Below are 23,911 nucleotides of genomic sequence, written 5' to 3'. Positions count from 1 at the left end.
CCTGATGCTGATATATACCATCATTCAATGTTTCTCTCTTTTTCGTGTCGAAGAAATTCCAAAAAGTTATGGAGTTGAAATCTTGGATATTATGTTCCTTTGACTCTCTTCCTCTTCTTTGAAAAATGAAAACCTTTGTTAATTTTTTTTTTCTTTTGTCTTCCCGAGAAGATTGGATGTGTACTAAATATTATTGTTGTGGCAACTTTTTAGTAGTATTTGTATAATTTTAATGGATTATAAATGATAATATTCAACAGTCAAAATCTGAACTTTGAATGTTTTATATAGATCAAATGCGTCACTTTCCCATTTGTCTTTTCTTTGATAGTTTAATTCCTCTCCATCGTTTTAAACTTCATCTACGGATTTCTGCCCTATACATATTTTAACTTCTAATTTTTGCTTTGTGATTTCTCAAGCTTTATTTATTTTATTTTATTCATTTACTATAAGATGATTATTCTGTTACAATTATAAACGAAACAACCTAAACATACACACATTACCAAAAAAAAATAGTGACTATATGCCATCCTTTATCCTTACTATCACCTTGATTCCAACTATTTTACTAATCATTCCAACTATTTTATTTTCACGCAAAACAATGTTAAGTGGAGTGGTTAATGACTCATTATGAGATCACGTAGGCGTCATATTTACATCATGCATTATTTACTATGTTCAACCAGTTTCTGATCTACCAAGGCTCCTAGCTATTCGCAACTGTAAGAGTTTTTTTTTTTTTTCGTGCAACTGTAAGAGTTATTTTAGTAATACTGTAAGTGAAAAATGTTGTCGTTAGAAATGATAAAAGTAGATAAGTAAGGATAAACTAATATTGGTGTGGCAAAAAATATGAAATAACTATTTGCTATTTGTTGCCGCCCAAGAACAAACAATAGTAACCTGTACATCATCATTCAAAACGTACGTACGTACGTACGTATACTGTGGTCTTTCTGCCTATTACAATATGTCTACAGAGAGTTATATGTTGATTGGTCCAAAAGACTTGTTACATGTTTTGGATTTATAACAGGAAAAGTAGTAACTTTAGGCGTCCTCTGACTAAAAAAATATATACTCACGTACACTTATATATATCGATTTGGTCTACCTTCTACGGTTGTATTTGGCTCCCCGGCTATCAAAATAGCGCATCTATAAAGGAGGCATATTTAAAAGTTATCTTTTGGTTTTATCATTCATAAGAATCTTTGTTTAATAGTAGTACCTTTTACATCTTCGATATTTTGCAAAATTTAAATTTGGTCAAACCACGTGACTTTCCTTACTCGTATGTATTGAATTTACAGTTTATTGATAATCTGATATTATTACTGTAATATAGTACGTAACAACTACGGATAACGACATGTTTGATTTTCGATTATATATTACATCATACATAAATTAGTTGCAATCAGTGAGTTAATTATTTTCCATTTCCCTGGACTTTTCTGCATAATTTTTAATAGCCATCTATATCAACATTATTAAACTATATAACACTTATTGTTTTGTTATATATTTTTAAGAAATATATTTAAACACACCCAGAACAAGTTTTATCTCTAAAAATATCATATTTTGAAAACAAACAAACGACTCACGCAAATTTTAATTAATGAATACATTATTGTAAGAAAAAACTTCATTGAATTAATAATATTTAAATAATGAGAACGATTAATTAAACCCGTTAAAGATATTTCATATTTGGGAAAGTCTCTAAGATGTTGTGTGTATAATAATAGTCAAAGTCATTCGTAATTGACTGAGCACCAATTAAAGGGCAGAAAAATAATCATTTAATAGATAAAAGTTTACCTATATATACACATATATGCATAGAGAACTTTTCATACAAAGAGAGACTTTGATTGGTGTTACAGAGAGATCGATGTAGTGAAGATGAGTGGCAAAGGTAACTTAGGTAGGGATCATGAAGAAGAAGAAGAAGAAGCACCACTTCCTGGATTCAGATTTCATCCGACGGACGAAGAGCTTTTAGGGTTTTATCTTCGAAGGAAAGTAGAGAACAAACCAATCAAACTCGAACTTATTAAACAGATCGATATCTATAAGTTCGATCCTTGGGATCTTACTAGTAAGTCTTTTTATTGGATCACCCATATTTTTTTTTTATTGGTAATTCTTATAATTCTTTATATATTGATATCCTATATTAGGATCATACAATTGAATGGAGTTGTCTTTTTTTTTTTTCAACCATTGATTATTAGCTCAGTAATAAGAAGTGTCCAATTTGGTCTCCTATGAGTCAGAAACATACAAAACCGCCAACAAATATATTCGGAATACCGACTTGGTTTCAATTTCGATAGCTAGCTAGATATCTACATAAAATAAGATAGCTGACTAGGATTTTTTTGGTTAACTTATATACAAATTTCGTTTGTGTCATGGACAAACGAAAATATAATTTGTAACACCCTCGATGATTTATTTTAAACTTCATAGACCAAATATAGTAATACACAATTAAAACTCAAAAATCTGAATTACACAAGTTGCTAGTCAATTGAAACTTTGGAAATGCGATGCATGCATACAGAACTAACTAGGTAGTGAAAGCGAAATTGTAATTATACACTACTAGGACTTATAGTTTGGTTTAGTTTTCGTTTTCTATAAATAATTTTTACGAAATTAATAAGAGCTTTTACGGTGGATCTTATCAGGAGTGAGCAGCGTCGGGGAAAAGGAGTGGTACTTCTTCTGCATGAGAGGTAGGAAGTACAGAAATAGCGTTAGACCAAATCGAGTCACCGGTTCAGGGTTCTGGAAAGCCACTGGTATTGATAAACCGGTTTACTCCAACCTAGATTGTGTCGGTCTCAAGAAATCTCTGGTTTATTATCTTGGTTCTGCCGGTAAAGGCACCAAAACCGATTGGATGATGCATGAATTCCGCCTCCCCTCTACCACAAAAACCGACTCGCCAGCTCAACAAGCTGTGAGTATTTTGTTTTTGTTTTTAATATTTTTTTTTTGTTTTGTAATTAATCTACATTGTTTTGTGAACAAAATTGAAAAAAAAAACCCGGTTACTTAACTTAACCTAGAAAGGTATCATCACTTATCAGGCTAAGCCACCTTGTCCATTTTTGAAGAGACAAGTTTCTAAAATTCCTAGCGTTTAATTAAGTGCTTTAAAAAGTCAGTCACGAACACATTTCCAAACGAGCTAGAGCTATTGAGAAAGCTACACCACATTTTCTTCTCAGTATGGCCCCCAACCTTTTTGTTAAAAATAGACCAACTAAATTTTTGTTTCACACGAAGACTAATTAAGCTCTAATGTAAGTGAAAACGTCCACAATGAATTAAGTTTCGTTTCCTTAACAATTTAGCTTGGATATAATGAATTCATCCATTAATCAGCATAACTATATATAACCACTATAATGATATCATCCATTAGTTTATGTAATTTCGAGTTCATATTGACCTATTTGTTGTTAGAATCGGATTCTCTTAGTAAAATTCAGACTTCTCATTGAGTCAATGGCAATTAATGGACAGTTATGTATATTTGAAATTTCTTTATAGCATTTGAAGATTCGAATAGTCGTTATAATAACAAAAGTGCATCACGCATTCATAAATTGCTTTCAGGTATTATTACAGTTGGAATAAATTTATAATGGGTCCGTCTTGTTTTTTTCTCGCAGGAGGTATGGACACTATGCAGAATCTTCAAACGGGTCACATCTCACAGAAACCCAACCATCGTACCACCAAACCGAAAACCAGTTATCACCTTAACCGACACGTGTTCTAAGACAAGCAGCTTAGATTCCGACCACAGGAGCCATCGCGTAGTAGACTCCTTGTCCCACGAGCCGCCGCTTCAGCCACATAATCATCCTTATTGGAACCAACATACGGTGGCTTTCAATCAACCGACATATACATCTTGTAATGATAATAACCTCCTCAGTTTCTGGCACGTCAACGGTGGAGATTTCATCGGAGACTCAGCAAGTTGGGATGAACTTAGATCTGTTATAGATGGCAACACTAAACCCTAGTAATGATTTTCCGTTTCTCATGAGCTTTGTATAAAAGATAAAACAAACCATTGCTTTTTTTTTTTAGATAATAATGATGATGTATCTGTAATGACACTTTAATAGTTTTGATATATAGTTTGCATGCACCATATATTAAAAGGAAAGTTATTAAAACTTGGACAGCGTTACAATTTAAAAGGACGTAAATGAAGCAAATATCAAACAAACCATTTTTAAAATTTTGATTTTGATATTAAACGGATCTAATTAACCAAAAAATTCTTAACTATCCCGAAATTACTAAAACAACAATTCTAACACTCTAGAGAGGAAGAGATTTTTCTGATACTTCTTGCTCAAGCAACCAGTTATTTCTCTGACATTTTTTCAACTTCTTTATTTTATCAATCGTCTGCACTTTTCACATCCATTCAAAGCTCTTATCTTCGAAATTGTATTTGACTAATTGCAAAAGTACTCATAAAGAAGTAAAATAGGAATATATATATATATATATATATATATATATATATAGGATCAATGAAACAGATTCTTGAGATGCTTGAAAAAGTGATCGGACACAATCTTATTAGTCCTCTCGGTGGGATGAAATGCGTCCCAGAAAACGAACTTATTCGCATCACTGCAAGTTAACATATTGTTCCGGCCGCAAAGAAATCCCATCTCGAACAATCCCGTGCCGCAACATGCAGAACTAGATACCTCTAGACCGTAAAGATCAGGTTTGGTTACAATATCCCAAATGATATCGTACGGATTAGCAAAGAAAATCCTCATTCCAGTGAGCTCTCTATTCAACTTCATCACCAATTTTCTCAATCTCCCGTTGAAATCAACAGCCAAGTTATTATAACTCTGAGCACAGCTGAAAGGGTCACCAAGATTCGTCACTCTCTCCAATGGTAGACATCCCATAGGCGATATTCCGGTAAAAGACATTTTCCGAGCTCCGAGCCTGTAAAGATCCTTTAAGAACACCTCGGCTATCTCGATCAGAAAGTCTTGATATTGACTGATGCTGAACTGAGATCTCCTGTCCGGTAATGTGAAGTAGTTCTCAAGGAAATCGTTGGTTCCTATGCTGACTAAGTACAGAGATTCTCTGATGATTCTGGCAGCTCTACGGTGGCCAAGATAGGCGGAAAGTTTGCTTTGGTATTCCTTATAGTACTCTACTTCTCTCCATAATGGAATCACGCCCTAAAATTTCAAAACAAGACAATAATCTTGATATATCTTGTTATGCAAGAAATCAACCGGAATTAGGTATTTTGAAGTGAATGGTGGACTTACAAGCACATTGGCCGTGGCATTATCATAGCCTGTGCCGGCGGACGCGAAGCAAACCCCGGTGGCGAAATTAGTGATATTGTAGGACGGATCAAGGTAGGCTGGCACGGTTGGTTTAAGGCCATAAGCCTCGGAAGTGAAATCGGAAGAGAGACGACCGTTACAAAATCGGCCGGTGGCGTGACCCCCGGGAAAGTCACGACCGTAAGGCTCGAAATTGGCTCTGGCCATTGTTGGTATGAAGTTGTTATTGCCGGAATCTACGGAAGAGTCACCAAAGACTATAATCGCCGGGACTTTTGCTCCGACAATGCAGACAAGAGTGGCCAAAATAATGCATAATATTGATGGTGACAAATAATGTGTTGCCATGCCAACAACTTGTTTAGCATGCGGCGATGGTACCCAGGAATTTCACGAAGTATATATACATACTATATAGTATTTAATAAACTTAAATATTAGATATGTGTACGAATTCTTGTATTATCAACTGTGTTAATTTCAGTGTACTATAAGTTATTCCAATTCGGTGGTATAGAATCAAGTTTTTGTTAGGAACATAAGATTTAAGATATTGTCGTTATTGATATTTTACCCTTTCTTTAATTGAGATTGTTTTTTTTGTTTGTTCATAAGTACTCTGTACAAATTTGATTAAAGAACCAAACTAAAGGAATAGAGTAGGAAGTATTTATTGAATTCGAAGTTTGGTGGGTGTATGATATATAATGCATGCATGCTCAGTGCGCTCATTAACAGATATCTACCTACAATGAGCAGTCATGTATATAATTTTTTTTCAGCAGGTATGTACATTTATATCGGTAAATTAAAACTAACACTATTTTTTCACAACCCTACATACCACATTCAAATTTGGTTGATAACTAGTAGACGTGACATCAAATATAAGCTATGCGACACCAGATCAATGCTAGGTGATAATTCTGGTACAACATAGGTGAGAAAACACAAATAATTGAATATGGAGAAAGACAAAATAAGAAAATAGTGTGGAATGGGGTATTTCTCTATTAAGTTTTGGTTATAGAGAGAAAAGTGGGTGGTGAGGTAATAAATGAAACGACACATGTAGAAGAGATGTATAAATAATATAAGCTTATAATAATGTACGTAGTTTTGGTGGTTGCACCTCCAAACTTTATGATTTCGTCTGACCCCGTGAACCGCATGATTCGTAACAATCATATATGCCTCGTCAATTATATATATATATATATATATATATATATATATATATATATATATCTTTTAAAAAAGTTTTTGGTAGCTGTAGATAACTAGGTCAAGCCGTCAACATCAAGTTTAAAGGTTTAGAGGTAAATAATATAAAACCATTAGTTAGAGAAAAGATTTTGTGACTGATTAGAGATGGCAAGTCGTCTTTTGTTATGTTGTCAACACCCATTTTTTTTTTTGTTTTTAGCGAATTTGGTGAACATTTTTTACGGATGTGAATATGTGATTGACATGAGGTGGTTAGTAAGGCTGCTTTCTAACATGTATAAACAGAAGACAAAAATTAACTATGCATGTGAATTAGAAAATTAACATAGTTGAAGGTAACCCCTGTCTTGACGTCGTGTGTACATGCATGTAGAGTGTTTTGATCGGTTTACTAACTAATACTTATCTCACTGACTCGTGACGTGATGCTTTCATATTAGGAAAATAAACAGTTTGGCTACAATGCCAAGTTTTTTTTTAACGTCAAACATATCGGCTACACTATAACAACACCGATGAAATGAAATATTAAATTTTTAAAACACATGTAGTATTTGTTTTTTGAACACGAAAAGTAGATTTGAACCCATGACTGGCGAATAAGAGAGAGAAAAAAGTAGTTTTGAACTATAGAGATGGAAATACATTGGAATTACGTGCACACAATTGGAATGAATATTTGGTTTGGATTATAACAAACTGAAATGTCGTTAATCAGTTTGCTCATAGTGTGGTTAGGAACACGTTGCACTTACACTGTTACACAGTATATAAATGTGAAAGTCAAATTCGAATCTTTTGCTTCATTTACAAAAATACATCTAGGTGAAAATGATTACATCATTTTCCTAAACTTGCTCTATTCCAGTACAAGAATAATGTTGCAAAGGAAAAAGTATAACTTTCAAATTTTTAAGTTTTCCAACATGGGTTCTTGTTTCCACAATCTTTCAGTTTTTTTTTTAAACAAAGTATTTGAATAACTGTTTATAACTTTATTATATGCATGTGGTTAGTTAGTCACAGTCAAAGACACACTTAGAATTTTAAAGACTCTTCTACCGTCAATTAAAGTATAATAACCTATTTGATATTTTAAAGTGCTCTCAATGATGATATATATTTTTCTAGTTAAAAAAGTCGCATTATATGTGGATGTGCGTTTGATCTAATTATGCGAATTTTCCTTACGAGCTTTAACACGTACGTAGAGGGTATGTATTCAACCAAAATTTAGTTCAATACTACTACACTGCAAATTAGGTTGTTTACTATAGCAAGTCCTGCTATAAAATATTATATGTTTCAAGTTTTACTAATGAAGTACTACCAAATTATGTTTGATACTACTACTATTAAAATCTCACATTTCAACGCAAACGTACAAATCAGAAATGTTTTGTTTATAAAGATTCCACATGTTTGAACCGGTCTAGTCTAACTGAAGAGAAGACCACTACCTACAATATTCTGTTATCTCTAAAATATTATTTGCGATTGTTTTTCTTGTTTTGTCCTAACATGCTACGGCTTAAGAGTCTCAGTCGAATAGATATCGAATTGTCATTTTATTTAAAATTTAATTTGATCTTCGATTTGTTTCCCATTGACTTTCAAAAATTCGTATACTGCCTTGCTCTTTTTATGTTAGATCCCTCCTCTTTTAAAAGAGACTATCATCTATAACTCGCAATCTCTCATAGGTCTCTCTTTCTTTTATCATATGTTGCCGGAGATTTCTAATAACCTCAGCAGCTTAATGTCGACCAAACTTATAAGTATATCCCTTGGCCTTATTTTCTTCATTGTCTCATCACTTTCTGGGGACTGTAGACCTCTTTCTCGGAAACATGAGTATAACTCTTCATCTCTTGACGGGTTTAATTCCCAAGATCTGATGCGTTTCAGTTCTGTTTCTTCTTCCACAAGCGATGATTGCGGTTTCACCTCCACGGAACATGAACTTGCCAAGGATCATACAGGAGATTTGGTGAAGCTTCAATTAAGGCGCATGGAGATTAATCAAGAAACAAAAGGAACAACACATTCAGTTGTTGATCTTCAAATCCAAGACTTCACAAGAATTCAGACACTTCACGCCCGGCTTAAGAAATCGAAATATGAGAAGGTTAAGACGAAGATTACCTCGGATATTTCTTTGGTGGGAGCTCCAGAGGCTTCAACAGGGAAGCTGGTAGCAACACTTCAGTCTGGTATGATGCACGGTTCTGGCGAATATTTCATGGATGTGCTTGTTGGCACACCACCGAAACACTTTTCATTGATTCTTGACACCGGGAGTGACTTAAACTGGCTCCAATGCTTGCCTTGCTATGACTGTTTCCATCAAAACGGTGCATTTTATGACCCGAAAACATCCACTTCATTCAAGAACATAACATGCAATGACCCTAGATGCAGCCTCATCTCATCACCCGATCCTCCAGTACAGTGTGAATCAGATAACCAATCATGCCCTTATTTCTACTGGTATGGAGACAGGTCAAACACAACCGGAGATTTTGCAGTTGAGACCTTCACCGTTAATCTCACGACCACTGAGGGAGAAAGCTCAGAGTACAAGGTGGAAAACATGATGTTTGGGTGTGGCCATTGGAACCGAGGTCTCTTCAATGGTGCTTCAGGTCTGCTTGGGTTAGGAAGGGGACCTCTTTCGTTTTCTTCTCAACTTCATTCTCTCTACGTTCATTCCTTTTCCTACTGTCTTGTCGATAGAAACAGCGACACCGATGTAAGCAGCAAGTTGATCTTTGGAGAAGACAAGGATTTGCTGAACCACCCAAATCTGAATTTCACTTCTTTTGTGACCGGGAAGGAGAATTCTGTGGAGTCATTTTACTATATACAGATCAAATCCATTCTAGTCGACGGTGAAGCTCTTGATGACATACCTGAAGAAACATGGAACATCTCATCAGATGGTGGTGGTGGAACCATCATTGATTCGGGTACAACCTTAAGTTATTTCGCAGAACCAGCATATGAGATCATCAAAAACAAGTTTGCAGAGAAAATAAAAGAGAAGTACCCGGTGTTTGGAGATTTCCATATCCTTGATCCTTGTTTCAATGTGTCTGGCGTAGAGGAGAACATCAAGCTGCCTGAGCTCGGGATTGCTTTCGCAGATGGAGCAGTTTGGACGTTCCCCGTTGAGAACTCCTTCATCAGGTTGAGTGAGGATATTGTTTGTTTGGCAATTCTAGGAACTCCCAAATCCTCCTTTTCCATCATTGGAAACTACCAGCAACAAAATTTCCATATACTCTAAGAGGTCTAGACTAGGGTACGCACCCACAAAGTGTGCTGATATATAACCTCTAATAGATTTATAAACATAATTGTACACAGAACCTAGTTTCTTTCATTCTTTAGGATAATCCTTATCAAACAAAGAGTAGACAATAATACCAATAAGATCAAGCTATGTTATTATTTCAAATGTAATTACAAGCTAGCAAATCCTGCTATAAGCAATTTTGATTATTGACAAAAGTACAGAAACTTTAATACTTATGGGAAGAGTTGAACATAGCCAGTTAAGATAGCAATGGCTAGAATCACTAAAGGAGGAAGGAGTACAAAGGCGCCAATAGTAGCAAAGAAAACAGAATCATTCCTTCTCGAGACCTCATTAAGGTAGCTTTGTCTCTTAATGTTCCTTTTCTGAGAAGTGGTTAAGAATTTAGGACTCACTTTCTTTAAGTTTTTGCCTAAGGGAATGGAGAAATCATCGTCTCTGTCACCAACAAGTCCAGCCAATAGGTCACGTATAGTAAGCCCCCTCGAGCCACCACCACCACCACCATCACTCAAGTACCCTGATGATGATTAATATAAACCCCAGGTGAATGATTCTACTACCATCTAATCAAAACCATGTAATGTAATGTACCTTCACTTGTTGAGGTTAGCTGTTCAAGGAGATCTAGTTGTGTGCGTACTGATGAAGATGAAGATGAAGTAGAAGAAGAAGAACCTTCAAAAGGAAACGGATTCAATGCTTATCAGAACGAAAAAAAATCTCATCTTTACAAAGAAATCACACAAAACAAAAAATCAATTTTTTTCCTTTTCTCAATTCCCAAGTTGGCAAATTCCACAAAAACCCTTATCGGAAAGATCAGAAATTTGAATCATGTACCGGAGAAGGAAGATGAAGAAGGATCGTTGTTGTTGTTGTTGTCGTTGTCAGTGACGCCGATTTCGTTCCTCTCAGAGCGGACACGTGTTGGGGAAAAGAGGTGTTTTTGATTGAATCGATGACAAGAAGAAGAAGAAGGATTTGAAATTGGGTGAAGAGAAGCGGAGAAGAAGTTGAAAGCCATTACATGAAAAAACTCGAAGCTTCCCACTGCAAAATTGAGATTTCCAAAAATTTCAATTTCGTTGAGAGGTCAGAATTTTTTTCAAATACTATTTATTTTGGAAAACAAAAAATTTAATTACATCTCTCCGAGTCTGACCAAACTAAACCGCCTCAATTCGTTCCGAAAGATCCTTCGGTTTACACGTGGGACGCGTACACGTGTGACGCGACGTATAAAGCGAAAATGAAAAAATAACGACTCCACTGGGGATCGAACCCAGAATCTCTGGTTTCGTAGACCAGCGCCTTATCCATTGGGCCATGGAGTCCTTCATGTCGATTTTCCGCTTATCAATAAATTTTACTATAAGAAAAAAAATCAACTGAACTCCAAAGTCTAAAGTCTAATAAAAGTCAAAAGACTCAAAACCAAGCAAACTATTTGCCGCAAAAAAGATGAAGACACAAGTACATGAAACTTCTAGTTAAATTTTATCCTTTGTCGAGTTCATTAAAGTAAGAGTGAAAATATGTAAATGTGTATTTTGTTTCCATGCTTCTTTGATGTGTTGGGGATTTGTGGATTTTATGGATTTCGCTTTCCTCTTAATGTTGGGTCTGATCATTTAGATATGACCCTAATTAACCTCCGTAACAGTTTCCGTATATACTATCCTAAGCTCTTTTTTTTTTTTACTAGTAAATTATTGCATTGGTTTCATATATTGTAAAAATCGTTTTAGACAAAGACAACACGTAGTGTAGTGCTTTTTTTAATGTGTGTTTTTGTTCACATAAACGTTTTAAAAAACGGAACTAGAAACGTTGTCTTATTATTGAGAATCGGATGTCGAAAACTGATACGGAACTAGAGAATGTGTTCATATATGCTTAGTGTTGTATTGAGCTATGATACGGTGGGTGATTGTCGGTCTCCAAATAGCCGTTGTGAATGCTTATGTCTCTTTTTTGTGGTCAAGCAAAGTAGAAAAGTTTGAAAGGAGACACATAGGAATTGATGAATCACACGAAAAAAACAACTTTTCCTTTTTATTCCTATCTTTAATCTTTATCTATAAAGCGTTACATAAAGGAAACGTAATACATTTAGAATTGTATATACGACAATATACGATTTGTTTTAAATAATTCAAATGAAGCTTACCTATATGGCTATATCTATGTGTGACTTCTTTTGTTTTGTTTGCACTGTCTTTCTATATGTTGATGCAGTTCAACTATATGTTAAATAAATGATGGGAGAAGAATTAAAGTACACTTTTTAGATGTATAAAATGGGTAGTACGAAGTCCCTTGAAAACTTATTTTCATATATGAGATTTATGCAAAAATCTTTACTAGGAGAGATTAATCTATATATACATCTCGGACGTACCAATGTTTTCGAGTTTCAAACTCACATACTAATTGCCTTGAGGTTTCTAGCTATGATGGGAGACGAATCAAAGCAAATTCATCAGTTACGTGTGTCTAGTTTGGTTCAAGTAGTTTTCAACTACGTTGTTTAGAGCTAAATTCAAAAATAGTTGTTAGGTTATTGAATATCTTTCGTTTTCCATCGAGCTTTGCATACTTCATTCTCCTTACCAAAACTCAATGCCATTATTTTGTATATAAATTAGAAGTTTTTTGAATTCTTTGATCAGATTCTTCTAATGACACTTGTCAACTTGCGCTATCACTCCATATGGGTTCATTATATATGTCACTAGATGTTTTTTTTTTGTAAAAGGAAATTTGACATATGGGTGTCAATAATAGCCTAAATTCGCACACATGGAGAAATAATATAAATCTACTAATTGATTATTGAATATTGATGAAAGAGTAATCATTCTTTTCTGACTTCCCATCACATTTTCTGCCCTCAAAATCACATAACTTTGGGGAGGAATAAACACTTAAGGACGACGAATCTAACTGAAAGGAGGTGTAAGACACGTGAGGAGCACATGATCACATGGCGGCAACAACAGTATTCTGAAAAAAAAATTGGCCATTCTTTCTTCTGCCAAAACCTGGCCTTAGCCTGTAACAACACCCCCACCCACCATCAACCAATCACACGACGACCAACATGCAAGTCAGCAAGTGCAATGTTTATATTATTATTAGGGACTTAATTATACCATATCCAAAATCATCTTTTATCATTATGTTAAAAAAGCTTATAACATTTAATTTATTTTTCTTGGCATAAAACTTTATCCAAAAGTTATGCTTCAAGTAAAGCCTCCATCAAAGGCTTTTTAATCTCTCTCCTCTCCCTCTCTCATGAACTCATTCATGTCCTCCAAGAAAGGCACATTGGTTTCTTACACATATGACTAAATGAGTTGTAACATTCCCCAAAACAAAGACATAAATTTCTATTTGTGTGCATTTGAATGCCATATATTATTCACCACGACAAAAAAATAATGGTAGTATAAAGTCTTCAACAAGCGTATATATCATAATTAAATATTTGAAGTACATAGATAACAAAAATGCAAATTGATAGAACCCAAAAACTTGACATGTGAAAGGAAGAAAAAGAAAAGGGGACAATATTGAATAATATTGAGTTATTGACCTAAAAATTCCAAAGCCTGTGTGTTTGGGAATTCCCTCTTCTGTGCTTTACCCCTACCCATTCTCTCTATCCACTTTCAATTTTTTTTTTTTTTTTTGCAATAATTTTTGGTTGTTTATATTTGTGGAAATATCTAATTTATTTTCTTCAACCAGCTATAAATGTTACAGTTGACAAATCCACTGTCTTTGCTTTCCCTTTACTGCTCACTCCTCTCTCTCTCTCTCTCTCTCTCTCTCTCTCTCTCTCTCTCTCTCTCTCTCTTGTTTCCTCCATTGCAAACAAAGCTTCTCTCCCATTAACCAGTTCCACCAAACTTTTTTTATTTCCTCATTAACTTAATATACACACTTCCTTGTTATAATAATATATTTTTTTTTAGCTTTTAACCATAACTCTAAAGTGAGTTCCCTCTGGGTTAGATGAATTTAGCTCTGGTTAGCTCGAAATCTCCAATTCATTATTGGTACATCTCTGCCAATTGATTTTAGTATCTTCCTCTGGTTCTGCTTCAGAAACAGAAAAAAAAAAAAAAAAAGTGGAGCCTTTTTTATTCTTAATTTCTTTCATAGTTCCTTCTTCTGTTTTAAGATGAAGATACAACATCTAAAGGACAAAGCTTTATCTCTCCCCACATTCTAAGGTAAAATATATATGCTCTCTCTTTTGTTTGTTGTTGCCTTGAATGTTATCTTTGGATGGCATTATGTGATTAGATTCTCTGTAGATTGTCTCTTGCTTCAAACTTAAGTGTTTTCTTTGGTTTTAAAAGCCAAAGATTCTCTTTTGTTTCTTCGAGCTCCCATCTTTCGTGGGGACACGTCCCATACCTTGTTTGTTGATTTGCCGCAATTTTTTTGCTTATACCTATGAGAAAGTGTGCGTTTTTTTTCCTTCTTCTTACTTGACTCACACCCATCAGATTGAGTTATCTTCCATTGCTTTCAAGATTTATACTTTGTACGGTTTCTGTGTTGGTTATATGGCTAAGTGTCGAATGAGAAGTGCGTAAAAGATATCTCTTTTTAGTCTTTGTATGATGTATGCAAGTGTTTAACTGTAAGACACTCTCTTGTTGTCTAGGTGGTTTTAAGAGAAGGTTTTAGCAGCTTGATACAGGACCAGAGATGCCTCCTGAGAATTCTTTAAACGCTGAGATGTCCAAGAAAATATCATTTTTTGGTTTGAAGGGGTTGAAGTTGTGGGTATGGGTTTGTTTGGTTGTTGGAGTATTCATAGTTATGATTCTCTGCATCTTGTCTCTTTGGATCACATTCCGCCGGAAATCTAGAAGTTCTTCAAACAAGTTTCCTTTCAACCAGATACCACATGAGTCTAAAGATATCAGAGTGGACAGGGCTAGGTTTCAGAATCACAATCCTCACCCTGAAAGTTTATATATTGAAATGAATGATAAATCCAATGGAAAGACGATGCTGTCTCACTTGGGAAGAACCAAGTCTAGTGATAATGATACTTTGAGTCAATGTAGCTCTGTTAATCATCATGGGAGAGCTTGTAGTTCTCATTCCGGTGAAGAAGGAGGCTTTGGAAGTGCTGGTAGACAGTATGGAGGACCTGTAACAGCATCTCCTTTGGTTGGTTTACCGGAAATATCCCATCTTGGTTGGGGACACTGGTTCACTCTAAGGGATCTTGAGCTAGCTACGAACCGTTTTGCTGCAGTGAATGTTCTTGGGGAGGGTGGTTATGGAGTAGTTTATAGGGGTAAACTTGTTAATGGTACTGAAGTTGCTGTAAAGAAGCTTCTGAACAATCTGTAAGTTTTCCACTCAACTGGACTACCACATGTTTGTAAATCCTATGTTTGCTTTCCTTAATAACCATCTCCAAATTTTGGTCTCTAGAGGGCAAGCTGAGAAGGAATTTCGAGTAGAAGTTGAGGCTATTGGTCATGTACGACACAAGAATCTTGTTAGGCTTTTAGGATACTGCATAGAGGGAGTTCATCGGTGAGTCTCACTTGTCTTTTTATCAGTTTGAACATACTTCTACAGTTCTACTGCCAAAGCACCAGGATCTTACTGTATCAAAATATGATAATGAATGCAGGATGCTTGTTTATGAGTATGTGAATAGTGGTAACTTAGAACAATGGCTGCATGGAGCAATGCGGCAACATGGAAATCTCACTTGGGAGGCACGGATGAAGATCATTACTGGTACTGCACAAGCGTAAGTGGTTTGTAACAGTTTATCTTTTGTTGGATATGTTCAATGCTTGCATAATAAAAGGGTCTGCAATTTGTACAATTTTACAGGCTTGCTTATTTACACGAAGCAATAGAACCAAAAGTGGTCCACAGAGACATAAAAGCAAGCAATATATTGATTGATGATGAGTTTAATGCAAAACTCTCTGACTTTGGGTTGGCCAAGCTCTTGGACTCGGGGGAGAGTCACATCACAACCAGAGTCATGGGTACCTTTGGGTAAAGTCCAAAATTTTGTACCCTCCTTAGGCATGGTTATCATTATTATCTTCTCAGATGATGTCCTTACAAAGACATAATTGCTGATTTTTTGTTTTTGTTTTTTTTTTCAGATATGTAGCACCAGAATATGCTAATACAGGTATGTTAAACGAAAAGAGCGATATATATAGCTTCGGTGTTTTGCTTCTTGAAGCTGTAACTGGTCGGGATCCAGTTGATTATGGCCGTCCTGCTAATGAGGTACTAATTAAAATTGGTATAGATTTTGTACATTGCTTGGAAATCTTGGTTATGAATATGTTCGTTTCTTGAATATCATGAATCGGTCTGTGTATTGGCTGGCAGGTGAATCTTGTTGAATGGCTAAAGATGATGGTTGGAACAAGAAGAGCTGAAGAAGTTGTGGATCCAAGACTTGAACCTAGACCTAGTAAAAGTGCTCTGAAACGCGCACTTTTAGTTTCCCTTAGATGTGTTGATCCTGAAGCAGAGAAACGTCCAAGAATGAGTCAGGTTGCACGGATGCTTGAATCCGATGAACACCCTTTTCACAAGGTATATGATGGTCCAAAGCTGTAACAGTTGTTATAAATATATATGTTTCTGTATTCATCATTCAAACAAAATCTTCTTGTTATGGCAGGAGAGGAGGAACAGAAGGAGCAAAACAGCGACCATGGAGATTGTTGAGACCAAAGACGAATCTCTTGGTCCTAGTAGTTCAGATACTCACATTACAAAGGCTGAGAAGACTTGTGAATAAGAAATAGAATGAGACAGCAGCTTCTTCAAGTCTTGAGATGTTCTGTTTGTACTTAGCAAACTAATTGATTGATGATCACACACGTTTGATTTGCTGTGTCTCTCTCGGATGATCAAAAGAGCATGTGGGAGTGATGACTGAGGGATGCGGCAACTTTAGGAGGCTTTTCAGGTGAATATCATGAAAACCCACTTTGGGTGTGAGTTCTGTCACAAAAACCCACTTTCCACTCATGGTATACTTTTCCAACTTTTTTGCTTATGTGTCTACTTTCCTTTTACATTTTTGCCCTTACTAACAACTTACCTCTCTTTCTCTCTTTCTTTTCTCTTTTTTTCTCTTCTTTTTTGTTGTTAACAATTTAACAAAGTAAAATATATTTATTTGTTATCATACAACAAATTTTCTATTTATTTATATAAAATATGTTATGATTATATATTTTCTACATTTTAAGATACATATTGCTATATTTTTTTATGAATTTTTAGATTATACAGTATCCATCAGTCGTTGAACATTTGTTCAATTATAAGTGGATAATCAATTGCAGTATTGTTAATAGATAGTTACTTGTGTTTATTTATACAAAATATACATACATAAATTTGGTTAGATCTTTATCCATAGCATATTATCCATAACACAACATAGACCAAATAAGTACAAAACCCTTTAATTCTAAATTTTAAATCCTAGAACATAAACCCTTGAACCTAAAACCAAAACTATTCACTTTAAAAAAAAAAAACAAAGTTTAGTGGATAGAAAAACTGTGGATAGGTCTCCATGGATTTACAAAGCATATCTAGACATTAAGCTGAAGAATAGCAGTTGAATGGTGGCTATGGATGTGATCATGTGGATATTTTTTTGTGGATACCAATGTAGACAGACCAAAGAATCATCATACAACATCCACACAATTAAATCGATAGACACCATGAGCTCCTTGCTTCATATTTTGTGTTGGTCCAGAAACATATACACTCATAAGTGGTTAATAAACAAAATAAAAATTAACAACATTGATTTATTTAGAACATTGAATATCAATCATGTGGATTAGTAGTTATGGATACTTATCTTATAATATCTTGCTCATTCTTTACATGAGCAGAAATTTGTCCAAGATAAATTAGCCACATAGATTTCTTTTAGCTAAATGTTTTTGTACTATTTTTCAGCTAGAAGTAGGTATATTAGAACTTAGAAGTGTCACTAGAAGCATACTACACAATAAACATGGTCATTATTAATCTCAAAGCCTATCCACCAAATTCTGACCACGTGGACAAGCAATCCAGATGAAATTTATTGACAAGTTTGTTGCATGTTCAAACATCACTATAGTTTAGCCACTTAGATGTCTTTTAGCCAAATGTTTTTGTACTATTTTTAAGCTAGAATTAGAGATATTAGAACTTAGAAGTGTCACTAGAAGCATACTACACAACAAACATGGTCATTATTAATCTCTAAGCCTATCCACCAAACTCTGACCACGTGGACAAGCAATCCAGATGAAATTTATTGACAAGTTTGTTGCATGTTCAAACATCACCATAGTTTAGGGTTTAGACTTTAGATGGTATATAGATTCAATGTCTATGTTTTGAGTTCAAGTTGTATTGTCTAAGGTTCAAGGTGTAGGATTTAGGGGTTAAGGTTAAAAGTTTAGGTTTAGGTATGTGGATGATGTGTCTATATTTTTAATTCATGGTTTACGATTTAGGGTTCAAGGTGTATGGTTTAGAGTTTAGGATTTAAGATTTAGGGTATAAGGTTTACGTTTTTGGGCTTATATGGATTTAGTGTCTATGTGGTGTTAGGATTTAATATTTAAGGTATAAACCCTAAACCCTAAACCCTAAACCCTAAACCCTAAACCCTAAACCCTAAACCCTAAACCCTAAACCCTAAACCCTAAACCCTAAACCCTAAAAGAAATCATTCTAGCTGAAAAATAGTACAAAAACATTTAGCTAAAAGAAATCTATGTGGCTAATTTATCTTGGACAAATTTCTGCTCATGTAAAGAATGAGCAAGATATTATAAGATAAGTATCCATAACTACTAATCCACATGATTGATATTCAATGTTCTAAATAAATCAATGTTGTTAATTTTTATTTTGTTTATTAACCACTTATGAGTGTATATGTTTCTGGACCAACACAAAATATGAAGCAAGGAGCTCATGGTGTCTATCGATTTAATTGTGTGGATGTTGTATGATGATTCTTTGGTCTGTCTACATTGGTATCCACAAAAAAATATCCACATGATCACATCCATAGCCACCATTCAACTGCTATTCTTCAGCTTAATGTCTAGATATGCTTTGTAAATCCATGGAGACCTATCCACAGTTTTTCTATCCACTAAACTTTGTTTTTTTTTTAAAGTGAATAGTTTTGGTTTTAGGTTCAAGGGTTTATGTTCTAGGATTTAAAATTTAGAATTAAAGGGTTTTGTACTTATTTGGTCTATATTGTGTTATGGATAATATGCTATGGATAAAGATCTAACCAAATTTATGTATGTATATTTTGTATGAATAAACACAAGTAACTATCTATTAACAATACTGCAATTGATTATCCACTTATAATTGAACAAATGTTCAACGACTGATGGATACTGTATAATCTAAAAATTCATAAAAAAATATAGCAATATATATCTTAAAATGTAGAAAATATATAATCATAACATATTTTATATAAATAAATAGAAAATTTGTTTTATGATAACAAATAAATATATTTTACTTTGTTAAAGTGTTAACAACAAAAAAGAAGAGAAAAAGAGAGAAAAGAAGGAGAGAAAGAGAGGTAAGTTGTTAGTAAAGGCAAAAATGTAAAAGGAAAGTGGACACATAAGCAAAAAACTTGGGAAAATATACCATGAGTGGAAAGTGGGTTTTTGTGATAATACTTTAGGAGGAAGTGGGTTTTCATGATATTTGCCCGGCTTTTTATCTTTTCTTTTTTAAAATATTTTGGAGCTAATTATTCCTGTCTTGTCGGTACGGAACGTTTGTCAGTCAAAACATGTGTTTAAGATTTATGTGACGAGAGAAGGAGAGAGAGACGTCTTTGTAAATCTATGGACTGAAGACGTAAGACATTAGAAAGAGACAAAACTAAGTTCAATTATAACGGCTAGTGGCTTAGCTTAAAGCCCTCTTATAGAAATCGTTATTTTTCCTTATTACAAAACCCATTGTTTATTTGTTATGTATGAGAATGTGAAAACTTTATTGAAAGATGACAAAACTATACGAATTTGAATTAATAATTAAAGTCTAACGTCCATAAAAACCACTAGCTTTTTTCTTTCAAATCTGTCAAATGTTGGGTCGTACTTGTCGTATTGTTTTTTCTTTGTTGTGACTAAATTATTGTAAGTTGAATTAGATTCTTTGACACGTTCTCATCACGTGGCCAGTTAAAAAAGCCAGAACAGTAATTCACTAATTCTCTTTACTTTGCAGACTAATCAAATAGAAAAATGCTATTAACAGTAATTCACTAATCCGGTTAGTCCTCTTCAATGATATATGTATTTTAAATTTTACAACTAGAATGTAAGTTAAACCGCTATGATTGTCTTGCAGATAAAAAAAAACAAAGTCAAAAACTAATTTATAAATCATATTTTTAAAATATTATTAAACATCAAAATTTATACTTCATATTTTATACATTATATTTTTTATAAATCATATCTTGAATAATACTTTTAAACATTATATTTTTAAAATCACATTTTTTCTTAAAAAAGGTTAAAATATCATATTTTTATACATTATATTATATTTTTCATAAATCATACTTTAGTAATATTATTATACACTATATTCGTTTAGTATAAATTTTTAAACATCATATTTCTCAATATTATTTTTATACATTATATTGTTAAATCATACTTTTATGATTTATTTTTATAAATCAGATTTAAAAATATATTTTTAAACATAATATTTTCATACATTTTTCATTAATCATATATTTGAATAAGATTTGTAAACATTTTTTTGTTTATTATTACTTTTTCTAAATGAAATTAAAATTTAGTGAGTTTTTGATCGTTCTACATAAAAATAGTATCATTCTAGTAATGAGTTATGATGGAGTGTTAATCTAGCAATTAATTACCAAATTTGGATCAAAATAGTGTATTTTCACAAAAATAAATAAATAATCACATCAAAAAAAAGAATAAATAAGTCTTTAGAAAAAGTACTTGATACTGATCCTGCAATGATTTGAATGAACCTCCAAGTTTTATTATTATACACAATTACACATCACCTCGTGAAATGATGACTAACTAAAACGTTTTATATATCAGATTGATATTTTTTAGATAAAAACAATATTTATAATAGAGTTTAATAATTTATTGAATATATTGATTATTTAATTTTTTATATTATATAAATATTCTTTTAAATAAGTATAGTCATCCCTCGTACAATTTTTTAAAATATTTTCCTTAATTATTGTTTGATAGTTTTGTTAATTCACTCATTAGTCTTTCCATTGTCCAACAAACACAAAAAAAACTAACATATTATTTCTTATATTATTTAAATTCAATTATTAAAATAAATATCGTTCGAGATAATTAATTCAAAATTAAAAAAGTTTTTTCAAATTGATTGATGAACTCAACTATTAAAATTATATGGGAAAATGATTCAATTATACCAATAAAATGATACTAAAAGCTAACTTTATATATTTACAATTCACAACAATTGTTTTAAGGAGTTAATATAATCATATCTCATTTAAATACTGTTGGACCACAAATATGTTATCTTTGTATTATTGAATAAGAAGTACTACTAAGTAATGATCGAAATAGTATATTCGAGTAGTTAATTAGTTAGTTAATCTTATCTTATCTTTCTTTTCTCATTATTAGCACATTAATTTAAGTGCATAAACTCGAAAACTGTGAGTAATCAAATGTTTGATTTAAGAAAACATTATATTTGAATGTTTTCTTAAATCAAAATCATTTTTGGAGAAATTGAAAAAACCTTTCGATGTAGTATGTATAAACTGTATTTATTTATTGAAAGTAAAGCTAATCGTTAAATAAAATAATTAGCCTCATGAATTGATCTTTGTGTCTTGTGCCAACAGCAGCGAATCTATCTTCTACTGATTATTATCTTTAGTTTAGTAGCTATGTACAAAAATTATCTGTTGTATCAGTTGGTAATGTTGATTTGGCATTTAAAGGGTAGGTGGAGTGTTTGAGACCTGCATTTACCTGAAAGTACATTTTGTGTTATACCCTTTTAGTTTTGTTTATTTAAAAAGTTATTTACAACATTAATCACTAAAAAATTTCCAAAACTAACATTATTTCAGATTTTGTTTCCTAAATATTTTACATTTTATTTTCATTAAAAAAATAACAGCAATCAATATGAAAATATAAACTATCATATATTTAACCATACATTATGTTGTGTTTTGAAGATATTCTATATCTGAATCCTTCGTAAACAAAGAAAAAAACAATTTGATTCCTATTTTGTTTTCCAAAATCTGTGAACTTTGATTCTTAACGTAAGAAAAACTTCGATTGACAATTATTTAAATATTATAATTAACATATATAAACTTAATAAAAAATTTAATTATTACGAATATGTAAAATTAAAAAATTCTAAAATATTATATAATGTGGTTATATAGTAGATGAGTTATAAAGAAAACATGTTGAAATTAATAAAAAAATTATTAAATTTGTGTCAACACGGGTTAAATCCTCATTTAATTATTTATCAACACTACTAATATTATAATATTTGACATAAAATCAAGTTGATTTAACTAAGATTGTATAAAATAATTAAATCATTAGAAAAATGTAACTTAATCACAGCGTATAATTACTGATTATATATTTAGATCCCTTATTTTTGTTATAATAATTAAAAACCAAAATAGAATCTCAAACACTAAACAAAACAAACTAAATTTAACAAACAAATGGTCATGAAGTGTATTGCCTATTATTGCGGGTTAAAAAATCATATAAATATTTAGCTGCACAACAATTAAAAAATTTAGTTATTCCTCTATTTACAAAACATTCAATATTTAACAAATAAATACAACATATAATATAAATTATAATAGAAATTAAATGCTTACGGTATACTACGGGTTAAAATCTAGTAGTATACATACTTATGTATTAATTATTAGATTTTAATCACATAGTATACTTATGTATTAATTATTAGATATATTAGATCTATATCTTTCATTCATGGGATGTGGATCGGATACAAAACTAATTCTTTTTTATTTTATTTTATTATAATAAACATACAGAAATACTTTGAAGTGAATATATTTGTTAGTGAAACAAAATTACACTGTGCTATTTGAGGATAATTAGACAAAAACTAATCATAAGCCACTTTACCAAAGTAATCATTTCATTAAAATTCTAAACCGGATATTAATTTTATCCACGCTACTTGAAAATCCGCTAACAATTAAAAAAAAAAAAAAGATTTAAAAAAAAAAAAAAAAAAAAAAAAAACAGAAGGGGAAAGTGGATAACGTTAAACCCTCAACTCGGTCCGATGTCGGAAGAAGAACAAAACCCTAATCCGAAGATCTTCTACCTAGTTCCCGATCTACTGGAAGAAATCATCCTTCGATTACCGTTGAAATCCATCCGCAAATTCAAAGCCGTCTCAAAAGGATGGAGATCAATCGTGGAATCGAAGAGTTTCGTGGAGAGGCGTTCGCGTATGAGTCTTCAACAGAGCCGCCGCCAAATCCTTGCTGCTGGAGGAGTAGAACGGAGGAGCGAGTCGCGATTCCAAGGTGACGAAGAGGTCGATGTGGTCTACCTACACTGCGACGACGTCACACGACCTTCGCTGACATGTGACGGTTTAGTTTGCATCCCCGTACCGGGTTGGGTCAATGTTCTGAACCCTTCCACCGGAGATATCATTAGATTCCCTTCCGGTCCTGATCCAGTGACCCGCCGCTATTCAGACATACTAAATCAATTCACAGACGAATTGATTGGTTTAGAAGAATTGAAAATCACCTGTATGAAGAATTGGTAAAGTAACCAGGAACTGTCTTGAGTTTTGTATTTAA

General features: G+C 33.0%; 5 protein-coding genes, 1 non-coding gene and 1 pseudogene across 7 annotated transcripts; 4 read left to right on the top strand and 3 right to left on the bottom strand.

The window, feature by feature from the left end:
* The first annotated feature begins 1,826 nt into the window (after positions 1 to 1,826).
* Positions 1,827 to 4,220, top strand: LOC104793230 (transcription factor JUNGBRUNNEN 1-like). The gene is made up of 3 exons (XM_010519550.3): positions 1,827 to 2,116; positions 2,712 to 2,986; positions 3,705 to 4,220. The coding sequence occupies exons 1-3, from the start codon at positions 1,921 to 1,923 to the stop codon at positions 4,062 to 4,064; spliced, it is 831 nt and encodes a 276-aa protein (XP_010517852.1). The 5' UTR covers positions 1,827 to 1,920; the 3' UTR covers positions 4,065 to 4,220.
* A 197-nt stretch (positions 4,221 to 4,417) lies between these two features.
* LOC104793229 (GDSL esterase/lipase At2g42990-like) lies at positions 4,418 to 5,769 on the bottom strand. The gene is made up of 2 exons (XM_010519549.2): positions 5,361 to 5,769; positions 4,418 to 5,267 (listed from the first exon to the last, which is right to left on the bottom strand). The coding sequence occupies exons 1-2, from the start codon at positions 5,727 to 5,729 to the stop codon at positions 4,584 to 4,586; spliced, it is 1,053 nt and encodes a 350-aa protein (XP_010517851.1). The 5' UTR covers positions 5,730 to 5,769; the 3' UTR covers positions 4,418 to 4,583.
* Positions 5,770 to 8,192: 2,423 nt separating this feature from the next.
* Positions 8,193 to 10,140, top strand: LOC104793228 (aspartic proteinase CDR1-like; annotated as a pseudogene). The gene has a single exon (XR_015559982.1). The product of XR_015559982.1 is annotated as an aspartic proteinase CDR1-like (transcript).
* Positions 10,032 to 11,093, bottom strand: LOC104793227 (uncharacterized). The gene is made up of 3 exons (XM_010519547.3): positions 10,771 to 11,093; positions 10,522 to 10,605; positions 10,032 to 10,447 (listed from the first exon to the last, which is right to left on the bottom strand). The coding sequence occupies exons 1-3, from the start codon at positions 10,952 to 10,954 to the stop codon at positions 10,140 to 10,142; spliced, it is 576 nt and encodes a 191-aa protein (XP_010517849.1). The 5' UTR covers positions 10,955 to 11,093; the 3' UTR covers positions 10,032 to 10,139.
* Positions 11,094 to 11,191: 98 nt separating this feature from the next.
* On the bottom strand, positions 11,192 to 11,264 carry TRNAR-ACG (transfer RNA arginine (anticodon ACG)). Its single transcript has one exon. It is a non-coding gene; the product is annotated as a tRNA-Arg (tRNA).
* Positions 11,265 to 13,520: 2,256 nt separating this feature from the next.
* LOC147943015 (putative receptor-like protein kinase At2g42960) lies at positions 13,521 to 17,187 on the top strand. The gene is made up of 8 exons (XM_087454845.1): positions 13,521 to 14,174; positions 14,615 to 15,311; positions 15,400 to 15,504; positions 15,605 to 15,727; positions 15,814 to 15,984; positions 16,098 to 16,227; positions 16,333 to 16,542; positions 16,631 to 17,187. The coding sequence occupies exons 2-8, from the start codon at positions 14,659 to 14,661 to the stop codon at positions 16,748 to 16,750; spliced, it is 1,512 nt and encodes a 503-aa protein (XP_087310971.1). The 5' UTR covers positions 13,521 to 14,174; positions 14,615 to 14,658; the 3' UTR covers positions 16,751 to 17,187.
* Positions 17,188 to 23,379: 6,192 nt separating this feature from the next.
* Positions 23,380 to 23,877, top strand: LOC104699418 (F-box/kelch-repeat protein At2g43270). The gene has a single exon (XM_010414725.1). The coding sequence runs from the start codon at positions 23,380 to 23,382 to the stop codon at positions 23,875 to 23,877; it is 498 nt and encodes a 165-aa protein (XP_010413027.1).
* The last annotated feature ends 34 nt before the right edge of the window (positions 23,878 to 23,911 follow it).

The sequence above is a fragment of the Camelina sativa genome, chromosome 6 (assembly GCF_030686135.1).
Source record: "Camelina sativa cultivar CO46 ecotype springtype chromosome 6, ASM3068613v1".
NCBI classification, from domain to species: Eukaryota; Viridiplantae; Streptophyta; class Magnoliopsida; order Brassicales; family Brassicaceae; genus Camelina; species Camelina sativa.
The sequence above is the reverse complement of the archived record's forward strand: the minus strand, read 5'-3'. Positions and strand labels throughout refer to the sequence as shown.